Below are 17,188 nucleotides of genomic sequence, written 5' to 3' on the forward strand. Positions count from 1 at the left end.
AATGGCTTGTTCCGCAGGCTCTCAAACTTTCTTTTTCCCAGCTGCCAATGGCTTTGACCCACAAAAGATTCTATGCCAGTGGTGCTTGCCTGCCAAGTTCATTGCATCTTCTCAGTGGGTTTGGAAGCCTCTGCTGAGCTGTTTGTTATTGTCACATCTCTCTCCGGCTTCTCTAGCACAGAGAGAACTCAGAAGTCATCGCGCCCCAGAGAAAGATAAAATGTGAAGGCAACATCTGCCTCAGAGGCTGCTAGCGCTGCGGAGATCCTGTATTGGTTTTGCAGGATCGTTGTCAGATGCAGCGAGATGGAGAAAGGGGAGTACTTAACTGAATGGATCTGTCCTTCACATAGTGCAGGTTTGCATCCGCGTCTGGCCTGAGCAGAGCCCCTGCCTGGTTTTCAGTGAAGTGAGCTGCATCCCACATGCCCCGAACCTCCCCCTGCCTAAAACATGCTCCCCCTGTTTCCATCCCTTCCGCTTCCTTACTTCCGTTCAATGTGAAACTTGCCGGTGACAGTAGTGAGTTTCTCTTTGCAGATAGAGGTTGGGCCAGTAGGTGACAGTGAGAAATAGTCACTGATTCAGAGTTGGCATGTTAAATATTGGTGAATTGAATAGTTAATTAACCTCATGAATTCTTATCGGGTACTCAACTATTCTGTAGTCCCCGGGGTGGGGCTGGTAGTCAGTGTTGAGCTGCTTGCAGGCTTGGCTCCTAATACACTTTAAAAGCAGACCGGCGTGAGCCAGAGCTGAGCCCACTTGTTGGCCAGCCTGCTAAAAATTACTGGCAAGGAGGGAGGGGGAGAAATGCGTGTAGTCTATAGCATTAACCTATAAGCTTTTGCTTATCAGTTAATCGGCTACACTATTACATCCCTAAATCAGAGCAGTCTTAGCTGATCTGGAGTCAGTCTAACAGCGTAGGCTTTAATGCAGCCAGGTGCAGGATCGTCCATTAAGGAACAGAACGTATTCCATGCTTAAAGGATTCGGAGCTTTGCTTGGGAAAGCAGGGGGAAGGACTTAGGGGCCATTGCAGACAATCAGCTGACATGAGGGCATCTCCAGTCCTCACCTGTGTAAATGGGTATGTCGGGAAGTTAATGTAACTTGTGCGTGCGGTGCTGATGAGTTCATTGTGGCTATCCTGTGTCCTGCTCTGGTGTCCACACTTCAAAAACAATGTTGGAAAAATTGCGGGGGGAGAAGGGGTGTTCAGAGAAGTACCACAGGTCTGGAAAATCTGCCTACCATGGCCCTGCCTCTTCTACCCAAAGCCCCGCCCCTTCCAGGGGCACAGAGCCCCCCCCCCACACATCTTGCCCTGGGGGCAGGGCCCATGGTGGCTGTCGGCCCCACTGGGTTGTGGTGAAGAAAGCACTGGACTTGGACTCAGGAATGTTAGAACCAATCCTTGTGTGACCTTGGGCAAGTCACTTAGTCTCTCTGCGTGTCAGTTCCCCATCTGTACAATGGGGGTAACAGCACTGCCTTGCCTCACAGGACCTAGACAGAGGCTCCAGCTTGTTCATGAAACAAAGCCAGCAGGGAGGAATGCTACGTGCTCCAGCAGATAAAAGAGGAATTAAAAAACTTGGAAGAAAGAGGGGGAATAAGCGATCTCTTATGTTTGTGTAAGTGTCCGTGTTGAGAGTCAGTGGCAGCCATTCCCCTTTCTCTCTCATTTGAGTGTCTGCTCCTTCACTCCGTCCTCACTTGCCCTCCAAGGTTACGCATGTTCCTCTTTTATGGAAAACGAGACAGTTCTCATCTATTTCTAGGCAAATCGCTGCAGGCGATGGATCTGTTTGATTTTTTTTTAAACTCTTTTTTTTAAACTTTTTTTTCTCTGTTCTCCCTCCTTTAAATGACATTTAAGCTCCCCCGCACGAATCAGTTATTTCCTTGTGAGTTGTTATTGTTGTGTCCTGATTTCTGCATGGGATGCAGTCCTGGTACCATAACTGCAGCTCTTTCAGCGTTAGAAATGGCTTTTCGACACCGTTGGAATTTCTGAATGCAGTTGCTGCGGAGGGGATTTGAAAAATGACCGCAGAACCTCCTGTACAACCGTATTTGAGGGTTGCATCTTACTTTACAAATAGCAAATGCAGTTGTGTTTTTCTTAGAGGTGGCCTTCATGAATGTAGGCATGTTCAGGACATAGGCGTGAGGATTTTGTTTCACCCCACCTTTCAGTGGGTGGGAATACAAGCACAGACATGCCTTGTGAAGCTAGAAAGTTGAGAACATTATTCAAATATATTTGGGTGTAATCAGGAAAAAAAATCTAAGTCTAAAAGACCTGTAATTTGCACAGGTTGTGGGAGTATTGGCAGCACATGATTTAACACACAAATACCATAAAAGGCCTAACTAGAGTGGGCTAGGTTTTCCCCTCAGTGAAACTCATACGCTATGTTTATACTGCGCCTGTTTGGTGCAAGAAATATGCAAATGAGGTGAAGCGTGGACTATCGCGGCACCTCATTTGCATAATTAACTAGGCTCCGTTTTTGCGCAAAACCTCCCTCTTGCACAAGAGCATTCTTCCGCATTTTTTTCAGGAAGAGCAGCTCTTGTGCGAGAGGGGGTTTTTGCGCAAAAGCCTCTTGTGCAAAAACGGAGTCTCGTTAATTATGCAAATGAGGCTTGGCGATATGCATTGCAGTATAGACACAGCTATAATGAATTGATTCTCACAGCTCTGTAACAGAGCAGGTTTTAGCCCCATTCAGTAATTTATTTCTCTGCAAAAAATTAGTATGCTGAAAGGTTGCTCTAGTTTTGTATGTGCCTGCACTTGTATCATCTGCTCAGGAGAGGACATCCCCATTGCCTGAATAGTGTGTACATATAATATATTTCAGGAATAACCAAACAGTTACTGGGTGCTGGCCTTGGCGTAGGATTTGCCCAAAGATGGAGGTTTGAGAGTTCTCAGTATAATAGGGGTGTTTCCATTCTTTTGGCCATCTAAGGGAAAAGAATCAGAGTGCACAATGTGTGCTTTACGCAGAACTTGCCACCAAGAGACATTTTCCACCTGTCTCTCCCTCCTCCTCCCTCCAGTACCCAGCATTCCATGGGGTTATCCCTTCCCCATCCAGACAAAATCAATCTGGGGGTAGAGTTCAGCAGCTCATAGCCCCCAATGTAGAGTTTTTGCAGCACAGTAAAAATCTGGTTGCAGAACTGGCAGTTTATTTTATAAACAATTCAGGGCAGAGAGTGTTTCCACGTAGTATCGTGAAGCGTGAATCCTGATCCATGCTCTATCAATACAAAGATTTTCCAGCACGCCTCGATTGTAGCCGCAGGCACTATTCTCATTTGCACTTAGCTATTTTGCAGATGCAAAATTGGGATGTAAATGGAGTTCCCCAAAAGTGTGACCAGCCCAGCTAAACGTACCAAACTCAGTACACCCATGATTTTTAGTAGCTACAAAATGCCCATGTTGTTTTAGGAGTGAAAGTAAAATAGGCGAATTGCTACAAAACTCATTTTTAAAGAATCAGTGACTGTTGGGTTGTTCATTAACCTGTTCCCCTTTTTCTTTTCAGCTTGTCATGAGTCCTGCTCTGCATGCTGGGGGTCTGCTGACAACAACTGCTTGGCCTGCAAAGACAGGTCTCGTGTTTTAAATGCCGGCCTCTGTGTGGCCAACTGTGGTCACGGCTTTTATATGAAGAATGGAATCTGCCATGGTAACTCCCTGATTCTCTTTGTTTTCTGACATGAACTTTGCACGTGCATTGCAGAAAGGAATCAGTATGTTGTGTGTCCAGCCTTCAAATATGTTGTGAGAAGTCCTGCTACTTGTTTCTAAGATTACTGGTTGATTTAAACTGATCAGATGCTGAAAGGTTTAAGGGTGTTCCCTTCATTGAGCAGCATGAAAGCAAAAGTGAGTTGATTCTTTGGGCTTAACAAATCCATTTGATTGTGGAAAGAGGGGTGACCTTTGCCAGCAGGTTGCTTGAAGTTGTACAGTAATCCACAGCTTGGTGACTGAACAGTGCCTGTGGCACAGATATGATATGGGGGAATCTGTTGGAAGGCCAAAGAGAAAGAGAGGGAAAGGGGCAAAGAATATCAGGGGTCGCCAAATGAAATTAATAGGTAGCAGGTTTAAAACAAATAGAAGGAAGTATTTCTTCATGCAGCGCGTAGTCAACCTGTGGAACTCCTTGCCAGAGGATGTTGTGAAGAATGGGACTTTAACAGGGTTCAAAAAAGAACTCAATAAATTCAGGGAAGGTTAGGTCCATCAATAGCTACTAACCAGGATGAAAAGGAACGGTGTCCCTAGCCTCTGTTTGTTAGAAGCTGGGACTAGATGACGGAGATGAATCACTTGATGATTCCCTGTTCTGTTTTCTCCCTCTGGGGCACCTGGCATTGGCCACTGTTACAAGAAAGGACACTGGGCTAGATGGACCTTTGGTCTGACCCAGTTTGTCCTCTCTTATGGTCTTATGTTAGTCTTCAGAGGATGGTAGAACTGGGCAGATAATGAGAAAAAAACATAGGAGTTACCAGATTGGATCAGAACTAAGGTCCCTCTAGTGCACTAGCCTGTCTCTGACAAGGGCCGCTACCAGCTGCTTCAGATGAGGTGCAAGAAACCTTGTAGTAGGCAGATATGGGATAATTGCCCACCCTAAGAGTTTAAGGTCCCATCTACTAAAAGGCAATTGGCAGTGGTGTTGAGTACGTGGTCATTGCTGCACTGTACAAACCCTGATAGCAGGCATGTTGCCTCTGCTAACCCAAGTGAGATGAACTGGAGCAACTCATGTACGTTAGAGACTTGCTCTGCATCGATGTAGTTCATTGTCGTCGGTGTAGTGCAAAGCACCATAACCTCACTTCACAATGAACAGTAAAAACCCAGCCCTTTCAAAACGTCCTCTGCTCCTCCAATCCACGTCCTGCAGCTCAAATTTTCCTTGTCTGATCATCTTGATGATATCCAACCTCCTTCTGGTCATACTGTAAGTTCGGGTGCGGTATGGCTAATGTGCAGCCGTCCCCTGCAGCAGTGCAGTTCGAAGGCAGAAAGCCCCTGGAGTGTCAGTTTTCTCAGTTATTTTATGGTCTTGCTTCTGTAAATGTGGCTGAATGTCGCTAAACCTGCAGTCATGAATCCTCGTCCGTGTCTCATCTGTAAGTGTTCAGCAGCCCTTGTAGACACTCTACCCAGTCTTTGAAGTGCTTAACACACTCCAGTGCCTCCTCAGATTTGGGTAGGAATAGCTTTGCTTTTCCAACACACCTTTGTCTTTGATCTCTTGATAGCTGATTTCTCTGCTTTCTTCACTGCCCTTCCTAGCAATTTTGGCTCCTTTTCATGCAACTATCCAATCAGGTGAATGTTTACAGCAAAACACAGATGACTAATTGTTCACTGTGAAGGTTTCCATCAGTGACCCTTTTTATGGTTTCTTCAGGTAACAGTTGAAGAGGGTTGGTGTTAGCATATGTAGCCTTGCCTGACTCCTCTCCTCAGGTCAAACCAACTACCTTGCTTATGCCTCGCAAAAACCAAAGCCATTGCTCTTCCTTGGAGCTTTTGTGTCAGCCTTATGACATTTTCACCATCCCCAGCTGGCTGCAGGATTGCCCAAAGAGGTCAATCCACGAAGACATGAAACCTCTTTCCTCCATTCCTTGGCACTAGCTTGTGTAGCGCATGCGGATTGAATATTTGCTCCCCTGTCTTTTTTCTGGGGGTCTAAATGCAGCTCGTGTTTCAGTCAGAAAGTTCTCTGTCTTGAGTACAGCTCATGTCAGGAGGGGCTCAGCCGGGGTGCGGCACTAATGAGATGGTGCAATAATTTCCACAAACAGCCATTTTTATGAACACGAACTGCCAGGGTTGGTGTCCAAGTCTTGGCCCATATTCCACACTCCCAAATCACAAGCTTATGGGATGCCCATAAGAGAGAACCCTCCAGATGGGAACTGAATGCAAATGGAAGTCTGCTGCAGTCAGGGCGTGTGAAAGAGAGCTCTGGTCGGTCTCCTGCCCCTGACATTCATGGGGTGGTAACTCTCACGTCTCTTTCTAATGGAAAATGGAGATTGTGGACATTGCTAGCCATTTATCTGGGCAGGGAGCCAATGGGGCATAAGCCTTTTTCTCTAATCTACCGTTCCCGAGAAGAGGAGGCCGATAGGGTTTGTGGTGTGTCCAGACACCACGTCTCGCTGACTCTACTGACAGTTTTCCACCGTTGGTCTAACATCAATGCAACTCCCTTCGTGATAGCCCTAGTGGAGAGCAGCTGCCGCTGTTTCTGTGTCCCTCCGAATCCCACTAGTTCTGTAGGGCAATTAGAGATCTGTCCTGTCTTCACTCAGACATGTTACTATGCATGCAGTGAAAGGCCAGAGGAAGGGTGTGATTTACTGTCACATTTGAAAGTGTCTCCATGACAAGGGAGCTAGACATGGCACTGTTGTGCTATATGGTATATGTACCCCCAGACTGATAACACTGCTGTTTCTTTCGTAACAAAGTGCCTTTCAGTAATGAACTGTCCTCTTTGACAGCGTGTGACCAGTCTTGCGAAACGTGTTCTTCAGTCCAACCCATGTGTTTAACCTGTGCGTCGGAGAAGGTGTTACACAGTGGGAAATGCATTTCAGAATGCCCTGGCGGTTATTACACAGACAGCACTCAGAGATGCAGAGGTGAGAGGCATTTCTGCTTGGCACTTCTTGTGTGGCCTTTCCGATGATGTTCAGGGCACATTTTCGAGGTCACCTTCTTTTGCAAGTGGGTACGGTACAGATTTGTTTGAGAAGACAGGGGATTTGAGTTTAAGCTATCCAGTTAATTGGGGGATTGTTTTAAATGATCTTCTTTGCAAAGCATTTTGAGACTTCTGAGTGAAGAGCACTGTGTAAGAGGGAAGTATTTTTTCTCGTTCTTTATTATCCTCACTATCGTTACTTGAACATGTGGCAGAATAGAGTGGAATACAGATTGAGAGATGGCTGCATGATACATGACTCATTAAAAAAGTCATTAAAAAAGGGGTAGAGAATAAAACAGAAAATATCTTATTGCCTCTATATAAAACCATGGTACACCCATATCTTGAATACTGCATACAGATGTGGTCGCCTCATCTCAAAAAAGATATATTGGCAAAGGTTCAGAAAAGGGCAACAAAAATGATTAGGGATTTGGAACCGGTCCCATCTGAAGAGATATTAAAAAGACTTGGATTTTTCAACTTAGAAAAGAGGAGACTAAGGTAGGATGTGATAGAGATCTATAAACTCATGACTGGTGTGGAAAAAGTGAATAAGGAAAAGTTATGTACTTATTCCCACAATATAAGAACTAGGGGTCACCAAATGAAATCAATAGGCAGCAGGTTTAAAACAAACAAAAGGAAGTTTTTCTTCACTCTGCACACAGTCAACCTGTGGAACTCCTTGCTAGAGGATGTGGTGAAGACTAGGACTTCAACAGGGTTCAAAAAAGAGCTAGATAGATTCATGGAGGTTAGGTCCATCAATACTATTAGCCAGGATGGGTAGGAATGGTGTCCCTCGCCTCTGTTTCTCAGGAGGTGGGTGACAAGGGAGGGATCACGTGAGGATTACCTGTTGTGTTCCCTCCCTCTGAGCATCTGGTGTTGGCCACTGTCGGCAGACAGGACACTGGGCTGACCCAGTATGGTCGTTCTTTTGTTCTTATGACTACAAGCAGGCTAAATATGCGATCCCAGTTATGCGCTTTGTCTCTCTCCGGCAGCTTGTCATGATTCTTGTGCCACTTGTCTTGGACCACTGGCCACTCAGTGCACGTCCTGTTCCCGTTCTCTGGGTTTGCAGCAGGGCCAGTGCCTTCCAGTCTGCGGAGAGGGCTTTTATCACGACCACCACGTCTGCAAAGGTAAGCTACAGGTTTAGAACCAGGCCCCCAGTAACTGGAAGTCCGTGACAATCCCATTCTCTTCAGGGAAGCTGTGCTGGTGGAGAGCATCTCATGCTTCAGCCCGTTTCCGTAGATTGAGGTAAGAGGAGGTGTGTAAAATTTCTACGTTCTGCCCCATTTTCTCCCTTCCCCCAAACAAATAAACACACTCGTTGTCTTAACTATTTTTTTTATTACCCCCCCTTCCTCCGGATTTGTTCCCTCTGGAGATTTCCTCGCCCATTGTATTGTCACACTGGGACAACAGGGAGTGCTCCCTATGTTTTTCTGATGACATTTCAAAGTGCATACCATTTCACATGAACGTGTGGTGGAGTTGTTAAGGCCAAAAAGAATTCCCCCTGGGCTGCGAAGGAAAGTGTGAATGTTCAGGGGACACGGTTTACATGTCTCATAAACCCTTCGAGCCCATCATTTTCCCCTCCTCTTCCTCTCCCCTCAGCAGAGGAACCGACAGCCTTGCTTGGCCCCCCGGCATGGTGGTGGGGGGCCTGGCTCTGCACTACTAGAAGCAGCGTGGCCTTGGCAGAAAGGCCAGGGCTGGGAGCAGCCAGACGTCAGCATCACCCTGACGGCAGCACCCCCCTCAGCCCGTAGAGCTGCACAGATCGCATAACACAGGGCTCTGGCAGCGATTTAAAGGGACTGGATCTGTAGCGGCTGGGAACCCTGGGCCCTTTTAAGTCGCCGGGCTCTGGGGCAGGTGCCTCTTTGCCCTCCCCCCCTCCATTGGCAGGCCTGCCCCCCAGCTTCCCCAAGAAGAAAATGTGGCTTTTTATGCAGCTCTACAGGTAAAAGGAACATTGAGTTGCCTAAAACACTGGGCTGCAGTGTTCCCTCCTTCAGTACTTGAAAAAAACGCCTTATTATTTAATTGGGAAAAGATTCACATCTACCATCACCATTTCATGATATAAAACAAAGCCGACCGTGGTGCCATTTCCCAAAGAAGGCTGCGCACACCCCATTAGTTAACTCATTTAAAATCATAGGGTGGGATTTGCAGATGCATGGGCTTAATTCTGCTCCCCCTGAAATGGGTGATTAAACTCCCATAGACTTTAATGGGAGCAGAGTTTGGCAGAGAAACCCACCCCCGCATAATTATCTGCAGGGTCTGCTGTCAGGAGCAGTCCAGCACTCTGAGGTGGGTCGAACACGACGATTTATCGGTTTTTCCCACCATCTCTCATTCGGATGTCAGGGTTCTATTGTCTGTGTGGAGATTATCCGGCTTCTGTCAGGTAAAGGATGCCGTCTCTTGATATATGACTTCATAGTCCATTGCTCTTCTATAGACTGCCATCCATCTTGCCGTGCCTGTGTGGGCCCGGAGACTTCTCACTGCACCCAGTGCAGGAAGCCAGAGGAGGTATTACAGCCTGGACAGCCCCTTGAGGAAGCACCATACGGCACCTGTCTTCCTCAGTGCAAAGCCCAGTTCTACCTTGAGAACACCGGAGTGTGCAGAGGTGAGGAAAAGAGCCGGCCGAATGACTTGGTTTCAATTATTAACACAGAATAATTTGCTTTCAATTACTGAAAATGTGCAGGGACTCTGGCAGGTTTGGGGATGTTTTTATGGATCCTAGGGTAGGTTTGCGTTCAGTGGCATGGGAACACCAACACAAAGGTAGAAGTTTCACTAGTGACTTCAGCTGGAGCAGGAGAAAGCCCCAAGTCTGGAAATTGTTGCAGGGGATGCGGAAATTGTCTTTCTTTTCCCTGAAGCAGGTTAAACTGGCTGGCTAAGCAGCAGTTCTGCAAAAAAGGACCTGGGGATTACAGTGCATGAGAAGCTGGATATGAGTCAACAGGGTGCCCTTGTACCCAAGGCTAATGGCATATTAGGGTGCATTAAGAGGAGTATTGCCAACAGAACTAGGCAAGTGATTATTCCCCTTTGTTCGGCACTGGTGAGGCCACATCTGGAGTATTGCGTCCAGTTCTCGTGGCCCCCACTACAGAAAGGATGTGGATGCATTGGAGAGAGTCCAATGGAGGGCAACAAAAATTATTAGGGGGCTGGTGCACACGACTTATAAGAAGAGGCTGAGGGATTTGGGCTTATTTAGTCTACAGAAAAGTGAGGGGGGATTTGAGAGCAGCCTTCAGCTACCTGAAGGGAGGTTCCAAAGAGGATCGAGAGAGACTGGTCAAAGTGGGGGACAGGTGGCAGAACAAGAAGCAATGGTCTCAAGTTACAGTGGGGGAGGTCCAGGTTGGATATTAGGAAAAACTATTTCACTAGGAGGGTGGGGAAGCACTGGGATGGGTTACCTAGGGAGGTCGTGGAATCTCCATCCCTAGAGGATTTTAAGTCTCGGCTTGACAAAGCCCTGGCTGGGATGATTGAATTGGGGTTGGTCCTGCTTTGGGTCGGGGGTTGGACTCAAAAGACCTCCTGAAGTCTCTTTCAACCCTGTGATACTATGAGTGCTGCTTTTTAAAAGAACTGTTTTAGCAAGTCTACACCTAGTGCATCTCTCAGCCATTGCTAGCTTAATGCATTCTGGGCATCCTGAAGGATCTATCCCATAACATCCAGCAGTGTGACTGGGAACACAGATTTTTAGGTAAATACCAAGGAGAAGGCCCTGCATTGTGGGATGAAGTTAGGAGGACGGAGAGAATGCTTGTGCCTTCCCAGCTGTGCTGAGGAGAAGCCATTGCAGATTGCACTGGGTCAGCCAAACCCAAAGCACGAATGCCGCACTGGATATTGCAGCCCGCTAGTAGAACCAAAGGGTGTATAAAGCTCGAGACAGCTTTGCATGCGTGTGTGCACATGGCACAGCTTGATGCAACCACTTTTCTTGTAGTGCAGGCAGGGCAGGTGAAAAGGTTACTGTAGATTCTTGGAAACCAGCTCAGCCCACCCTCAGACTTAGGAGATGTGCACGCTGGAGCGGGGGCATGGAATTACCAAGCAGGCCTACTTGCACGGGCTAGTGTGCTAACAGCAGCAGCGGGACGGGCTAACCACTTGAGTACAATCCCATCTGAAACCCTAGGGATGCAGTCAGGACAGCTGGCTTGTCCCACCACTCGTGCCTGCGCCGCAAGTTGTAGAGCATTGCTTGATCAGAATCAGCGCAGGCATATCTGCCTCAGCTGGGAATGACATCTCCAGCTGGAATTGGAAGTGAAATGACAGCCCTTTAGAAAGAGTCCTGGAATCCCTACATAGAATGAGCATTCGCATAGGCTAGTTATTCTACAGTGTACAACATATTCTGCTAATCGGCGTGTTCCCCTCCCCACACCCATACAAGTTGCTGCCAATGGCTGTAACATAAAACTCATCTAGTAGATTAGTTCCACTGAAATTTGCTGGCGGGTCATTTCATGCCTTAAAGGTGCTTAAAAGAGAAAAATGCATTGTTAGCACAAGGCCGTTGTACAAAACAATCAGCTGTACAGGCTGTAACAAGTAGTGGGCTCTGGTTTGCCTCTTAAAGGCGCCAGCGTTGGGTTTGTATCCGTCTTACACTCAGCTGCACTGGCGCCAAACAAAAGGAATTGGCATGTATATAGATTTAAGCGATTGAGAGGCAAGCCAGAGAAGAGAACATCTCTTAAGTGTTTTCTGTGCCAGTTGCAAATACAGGCAGTCCCCGGGTTACATGGAACCGACTTACATCGGATCCCTACTTACAAACGGGGTGAGGCAACCCCGCACTAGCTGCTTCCCCCCCAGCAGACCAGGGAGACGCGAAGCTAGCGCCCCCCCCAGCAGACCAGGGAGACGCGGAGCGGCTTTTCTCAGCAGACACCTCAGCTTGAGAATAAAGGACTGAGGGAAGTGAGGTGTGGGAGAATAAAACTGAGCTCTGGAGAAATGTTTGGCTAGAGTTTCCCCTACAATATGTACCAGTTCCGACTTACATACAAATTCAACTTAAGAACAAACCTACAGTCCCTATCTTGTACGTAACCCGGGGACTGCCTGTACATAATTCAGTCACTCTCGAAACTACTTTTGGAAGAAAGATGTCCTTTTTTTTTCCAAGTAAAATTCCAGGCCTTGTTTTCATCACGATTGCAGTTCTGTGTATGAAGAGGATAACCGCAGCTTGTTGTTTGTCTTGATTCTTAATTGGTTAGAGACAGGTCTTCAGCAGATGGAAGTTGTCACAGCACGATTTACGTCAGTAGTTGGAGTCGACGTATCTTAAGCCAAGCTTGGCGCTGTCTCCACAGCGGGAGGTTGATGGGAGCAAATGCTCCTGCTGACTTCCCTTACCCCTCATGAGTCAAGGAGTACTGACATGGACCGGAGTGCCCTCAGCAGTCAATTTAGTGGGGGGGGAAGGGAGGAAGGGCCAAGGGGAAAGTTATTGAGGAAAAAAAAAAGGTCGCCTGGCCCTTTAAGGGCAGCCGTTTTGAACTCTTTTGTTCTCTGCGGCACACCTCCGACTGTCTTGCAGCACACCAGTGTGCCATAGAACACAGTTTAAGAAACACTGCACTAAATAGACTACCAGAAGATTGATTTCTGGCTTGATAAGTATAGATGTGGCCAAAGAGTCTGCTGCAATATAGGATGGAATATTTCTAAGAAACATTTTCATTAGAAGGTGCAGATTTTAGAACCTGGCATGTTACACTGAGTCATCTTGGGTTTAATGAACTTGCCTTGAAAACATGTTCTAGGGGCCATAGTGTGGGCAAAGTGCTGGCCTTACAGGGCTCCTAGGTGTGTGGCTGTGCATTTGGGAGCCCCAGCTCTAACTGGGTCTTGGCTCTAAAAGTAATTTGGTGGATGTTGCTTATCCACCCTTCTCACAATGCAAACTCTGCCATTTTCCTATTCACGGTTTGAGAGGTCAGGTTTTAAAGTTTCTCTTCATACAGATTTGGATTTCTTAGGTATTCATGGAAACATTCTTGTACAGTCTGAACACTTGGAATTTCCCTGACAATGTTGATCCCTAGAGTACCTCTGTTGATTTCCAGGGGATTAGCTACACCAAAGGCTGTGTGGTCCTGTGGAAAAGGGCACCACCCTAGCAATCAGGATCACTGGGTGCAACTCCCAGCTCTGCTCCTGACCTACTGAGCGACCATGGGCATGTTCTTTCACCTCCTGGGGCCTGTTTCTGCCCATCCTTTGTCCATGTTGTCTCTTTAAACTGTATGCTCTTAGACCTTGTCTACACTAAAAGGAAAATCGCTGCTGCTGCAATTGATCTTTCGGAGTTTGATTTAGCAAGTCTGGTTAAGATTTGATCAGTCGATCTAGTTAAGACTCATTAAATCAAACTCAGAGGGTGCCCCCACTGGCATCCAGTACTCCTCCTTTTGCAAGAAGTAAGGGAAGCCAATCGGGATGTTTGCTCTCGTCAGCCTCCCGCTGTGGGGACGCCGCCAAGCTCGAAGATATGCTGACTCCAGCTACGCAGGGAGTCCCTGCCGGCCACAGACTTTGTCTTCTACGGTGCCTAAAACAGTGGGACTCAGATCTTGGCTGTAGTCACTGCTCTATTATAAATGGGTAATAAGCAGGGTTGCATTGGGCCTGTTTTGAGATGCAGAAGCATAGGGTCATTGACTGTGCATGTTGCAGAGATTTATTTCTGCTCTCCCTGACTCTTATTTCAGGCTGGCCAGCCCTGTTAACCTGGGCTGATTTACCTTGTTAGCTGAGAAATCAAGTGTCTAGCCCCACCATTAGAGCCCTTGGTGTTGTTGCTACAGACAGAAGCTGGAGCAAGGCCATAGACTGGCGTGAAGGGGAAGGCAGACACGCAGTGCGTGGAGCGAGTGATGGCTGATTTCTAGGTGTGCTGCTCCTAGAGCAGGCCAGAGGTCTGTTGGTATTCCAAGGAGGGGGAAGATATAAGGACAATTCTACCCTAGCACTTATGTTGGCAAAACTTACGCTGCTCCGGGTTTTTCCCCACCCTCAGAGTGACAAAAGTTTTGCCGACAGAAGTGCTGTTGAGCACAGCACCGTGTCGGTGGAAGAGTCTCTCCCGCTGATGTAGCCACCGCTGCTCACTGAGTTGGTTGTAGTCCTGCCGACAGCAACGCTCCTGGTCCCTGTCATAATGCAGCTGTGCGAGCGCTCTTACGGCGACACAGCTGTGGCTTGTAAGTGTAGACGTGGACCAAGACAGCAGCATGCACCCAAATCTCCTGTTTTGAGAATGCAAGCGCGACCTTTGAGGGAGAGAGGTGGGTTAAAAGCAATTACTTGTGGTTGCTTTCTTTAACTATTTCTGGAACACAAGATTTGTACCTTTTCTGTATTATCTCACTGGTGGAGAAGCCTGCTGAGCGCAGGTCTGATTGCTTAGGGGAAACGGCGAGCTAGCAGGGGAATGAAATCATCAGTCCTTGGCAGCAACAGACTGGAAACTAATTTGTCTCTCCACCCCCCCCCCCCCTTTTCTTTTTCTTTTTCCTGCAGAGTGCCACTATTCATGCTCAGCCTGCACAGGAAAGACTCCCCACAACTGTACGGCCTGCTCTTCCCCCCACGTCTTGCTTGACGGCAAGTGCTTCTCCGAGTGCCCGGAAGGATTGTACAGACAGAATGGCCTTTGCCACGGTCAGTGACTAGCATGGAGAGCTACAGTGTAGATACTGCGGCATCTTTCTGCTTGAACAGTTCAGTGCAATTAGATACGCTGTCAGGTTACAGGAGGCTATTCAGTAATTTCAGGAGAGACTCATACGGTAGAGCTTCAGCAGCTGGATTATTTTACCAGAGAGAAAGAGAGATGTTAAATAAAAATTATAACCCGCTCTGCTGTCCTGGATTGAAGTGAAAATATACTGCAGATTGTTGCACTAGGCTGTGATGGTGTCCCTAGCCACTATCCCATGAGAAGACGTCTTTAATGTACTGTGTAGTGCTCACACAGGACTTTGTGGTCAGAAGGGTTAGTTTTTTAAGGCAGTATTGTCCAGTGGATAGAGCATTGCAAGACTGTGGCCTTAGTCTCTTCTTTAAAGAGCTTACAATTTCAATGCATGCGAGAAACAGTAGAGTGAATGAGCAAAGCTAGGCTTAAGTGGATTTGTGCCTGGGCACTCATTAATGGATCTCAAAGTCACCGTTTTATTTCAAACCTATTTCAAAAGCCAGCTCAACAGGGAATTTACAGAACTTAATTTCATTTACAAGTTTGATTCCTACAACAAAAGTCTAAACAAAGACATTGGCTGGATGACCCGTTACATTCTATACTCTACTGACATAAAAAACCAAACAAAGGTTACTGAGATCGTTCCTATCAGCTTCATTTAGCATGGACACACTAATTGACAATTTCTTTCCCCCTTTTTTTTTCTTCTTTTTCGTCCTCTTGCTGCCCCCTAACCCTCACTGTACTATTTATTTTAAAACTGTACTGACCCCTTAAACTCCATGCATCTGAAGAAGTGGGCTGTGCCCACGAAAGCTCATGATGCCATCTACATTTTTTGTTAGTCTCTAAGGTGCTGCAAGACTATTTGTTGTTAAGTTTTTCCAGTTACAGACTAACATGGCTACCCTTTGAAATGTTTATATATATATTTAAGTCTCTTAGGGTGCATTGACACTTCACCATTATTTCGAGATAACTAGCTATTTCCAAGTAACAATGTGAGTGTCTACACAGCCGTTACGTTATTTCAAAATAATTTCAAAATAATCAACGGCTTATTCCAAAATTTGTAAACCTCATTCTATGAGGAATAATGCCTGTTCTGAAATAGCTATTTCGAAATAAGGCATGTATTGATGCTGTACAGCTGCTATTTCGAAATAGTCCCTCACCAGGACCATTCTAAGTTATTCTTCCCCAGTGCCTTTGGGGGCTCTAAATCGAGATAGCGCATCTACATTAGGGAAGCCTGCCTTGGACTCATTTTGAGGCTTCCCAGCAGTGTAGATGTGCTATTTGGAAATAAGCAATTTCTGAATAACTATTCTGGAATAGCTTATTTCAAAATAAGCGTGCAGTGTAGACATACCCCTGAGGTGCCAGGGACTATTTCTTGTTTTTAAAGAATATTCCAGAATGTCTCTAAGAGAACCATCAAAGGCTCTGTGTGTAGGCAAGATGTAGCTGGAATAGGGACATTAAATTGCGGGTAATCAGCTAATTGAGCAGTCAATAGAATTTCCATCGACTACTCGATTCGTCGATAAGGGGAGGGTTGCTTGCTACCCCCCGCTGTGGCTCGGCAGATACAGAGGCAGCAAGTGGGGGGAATGCAAGTAGTCAATTCAACTACCCAATAAGCCTAGGCTTAATAATGGAAAATTGAGTATGACAATATGCAGCTAGATTTTAAGAGTATTTGAATGATTTGTGCTCAATGGACCAAAAGGCTAGAAAAACATTGTTACTGTGCGAGTGTCAATTAGATTATTATTTGTAATTCATAGTTTACTGTAGCCCTGGACTGTACAAATAGGACATTGTGCAATTGGGTGAGAAAACGCATGTTCTAAGTAGGAGTAGTTACCAGACGAGGGAAAGATGTTGTATTTCTCATATGTGCATCAGCTACAGTATAATTTATGAGTTATACACCTCTTCAGCCAACCAGTTCACAGCTTTCATCTAAGCTATTTAATCTAATATAATCAGATTACCAGAATCCATTGCTCTGGCTGAATGGCACAATGAATTCCTATGTACCCAACTAAGCCAAAATCAGGGGATTTGGTGCAATCTTTCACGATTAGTTGCTGACCTCAAGGAGGTGGGGGGAGGCGGCAGAGACTTGAAATGTGATGTGCCCCTAAGACATCATATGAAAGTCATCGACTGGTTTTATCAGTTTTCAACCAATGTCCATAAATGTGTACTGGGCTAGATATTTTCAGAAATATTAAATTTATTTGATGAGCTGGTTATTTTTGAGTTGGAGATCTCCAAATTGGAGAAGTCTGAAATCCTGTGTTCTACTTATTGGATTTTTTCCAAGGAATACTCTATAAATGTGTTTATTGGGCAAGTGATTACAAACATTATATTGATTTCCGTGTTCTGCACTGCCACCTAGGAGATCATGGCTAAGTATATGGTGCATTGCAACATGTCTGATTCTGGAATGGTATTAAATTGCAGCAAGGGAGGGTTAGGTTGGACATTAGGAAAAGCTTCCTAACTGTCTGGGTGGTTAAACACTGGAATAAGTTGCCTAGGGAGGTTGTGGAATCTCCATCTCTGGAGATATTTCAGAGCAAGTTAGATAGACATCTATCAGGGATGGTCT

At 46.2% G+C, this 17,188-nt stretch overlaps 1 protein-coding gene across 2 annotated transcripts in view; it reads left to right on the forward strand.

The window, feature by feature from the left end:
* FRAS1 (Fraser extracellular matrix complex subunit 1) overlaps positions 1–17,188 on the forward strand; it is a 290,434-nt gene that overhangs the window by 147,881 nt on the left and 125,365 nt on the right. For both annotated transcript variants that reach the window (XM_014578940.3, XM_075929458.1), the window contains exons 14-18: positions 3,573–3,716; positions 6,568–6,708; positions 7,784–7,924; positions 9,265–9,438; positions 14,382–14,522. In XM_014578940.3, the coding sequence (XP_014434426.3) occupies positions 3,573–3,716; positions 6,568–6,708; positions 7,784–7,924; positions 9,265–9,438; positions 14,382–14,522 (741 nt within the window). The remainder of the gene's footprint in view (positions 1–3,572; positions 3,717–6,567; positions 6,709–7,783; positions 7,925–9,264; positions 9,439–14,381; positions 14,523–17,188) is intronic.

The sequence above is a fragment of the Pelodiscus sinensis genome, chromosome 5 (assembly GCF_049634645.1).
Source record: "Pelodiscus sinensis isolate JC-2024 chromosome 5, ASM4963464v1, whole genome shotgun sequence".
Classification (NCBI taxonomy): domain Eukaryota; kingdom Metazoa; phylum Chordata; order Testudines; family Trionychidae; genus Pelodiscus; species Pelodiscus sinensis.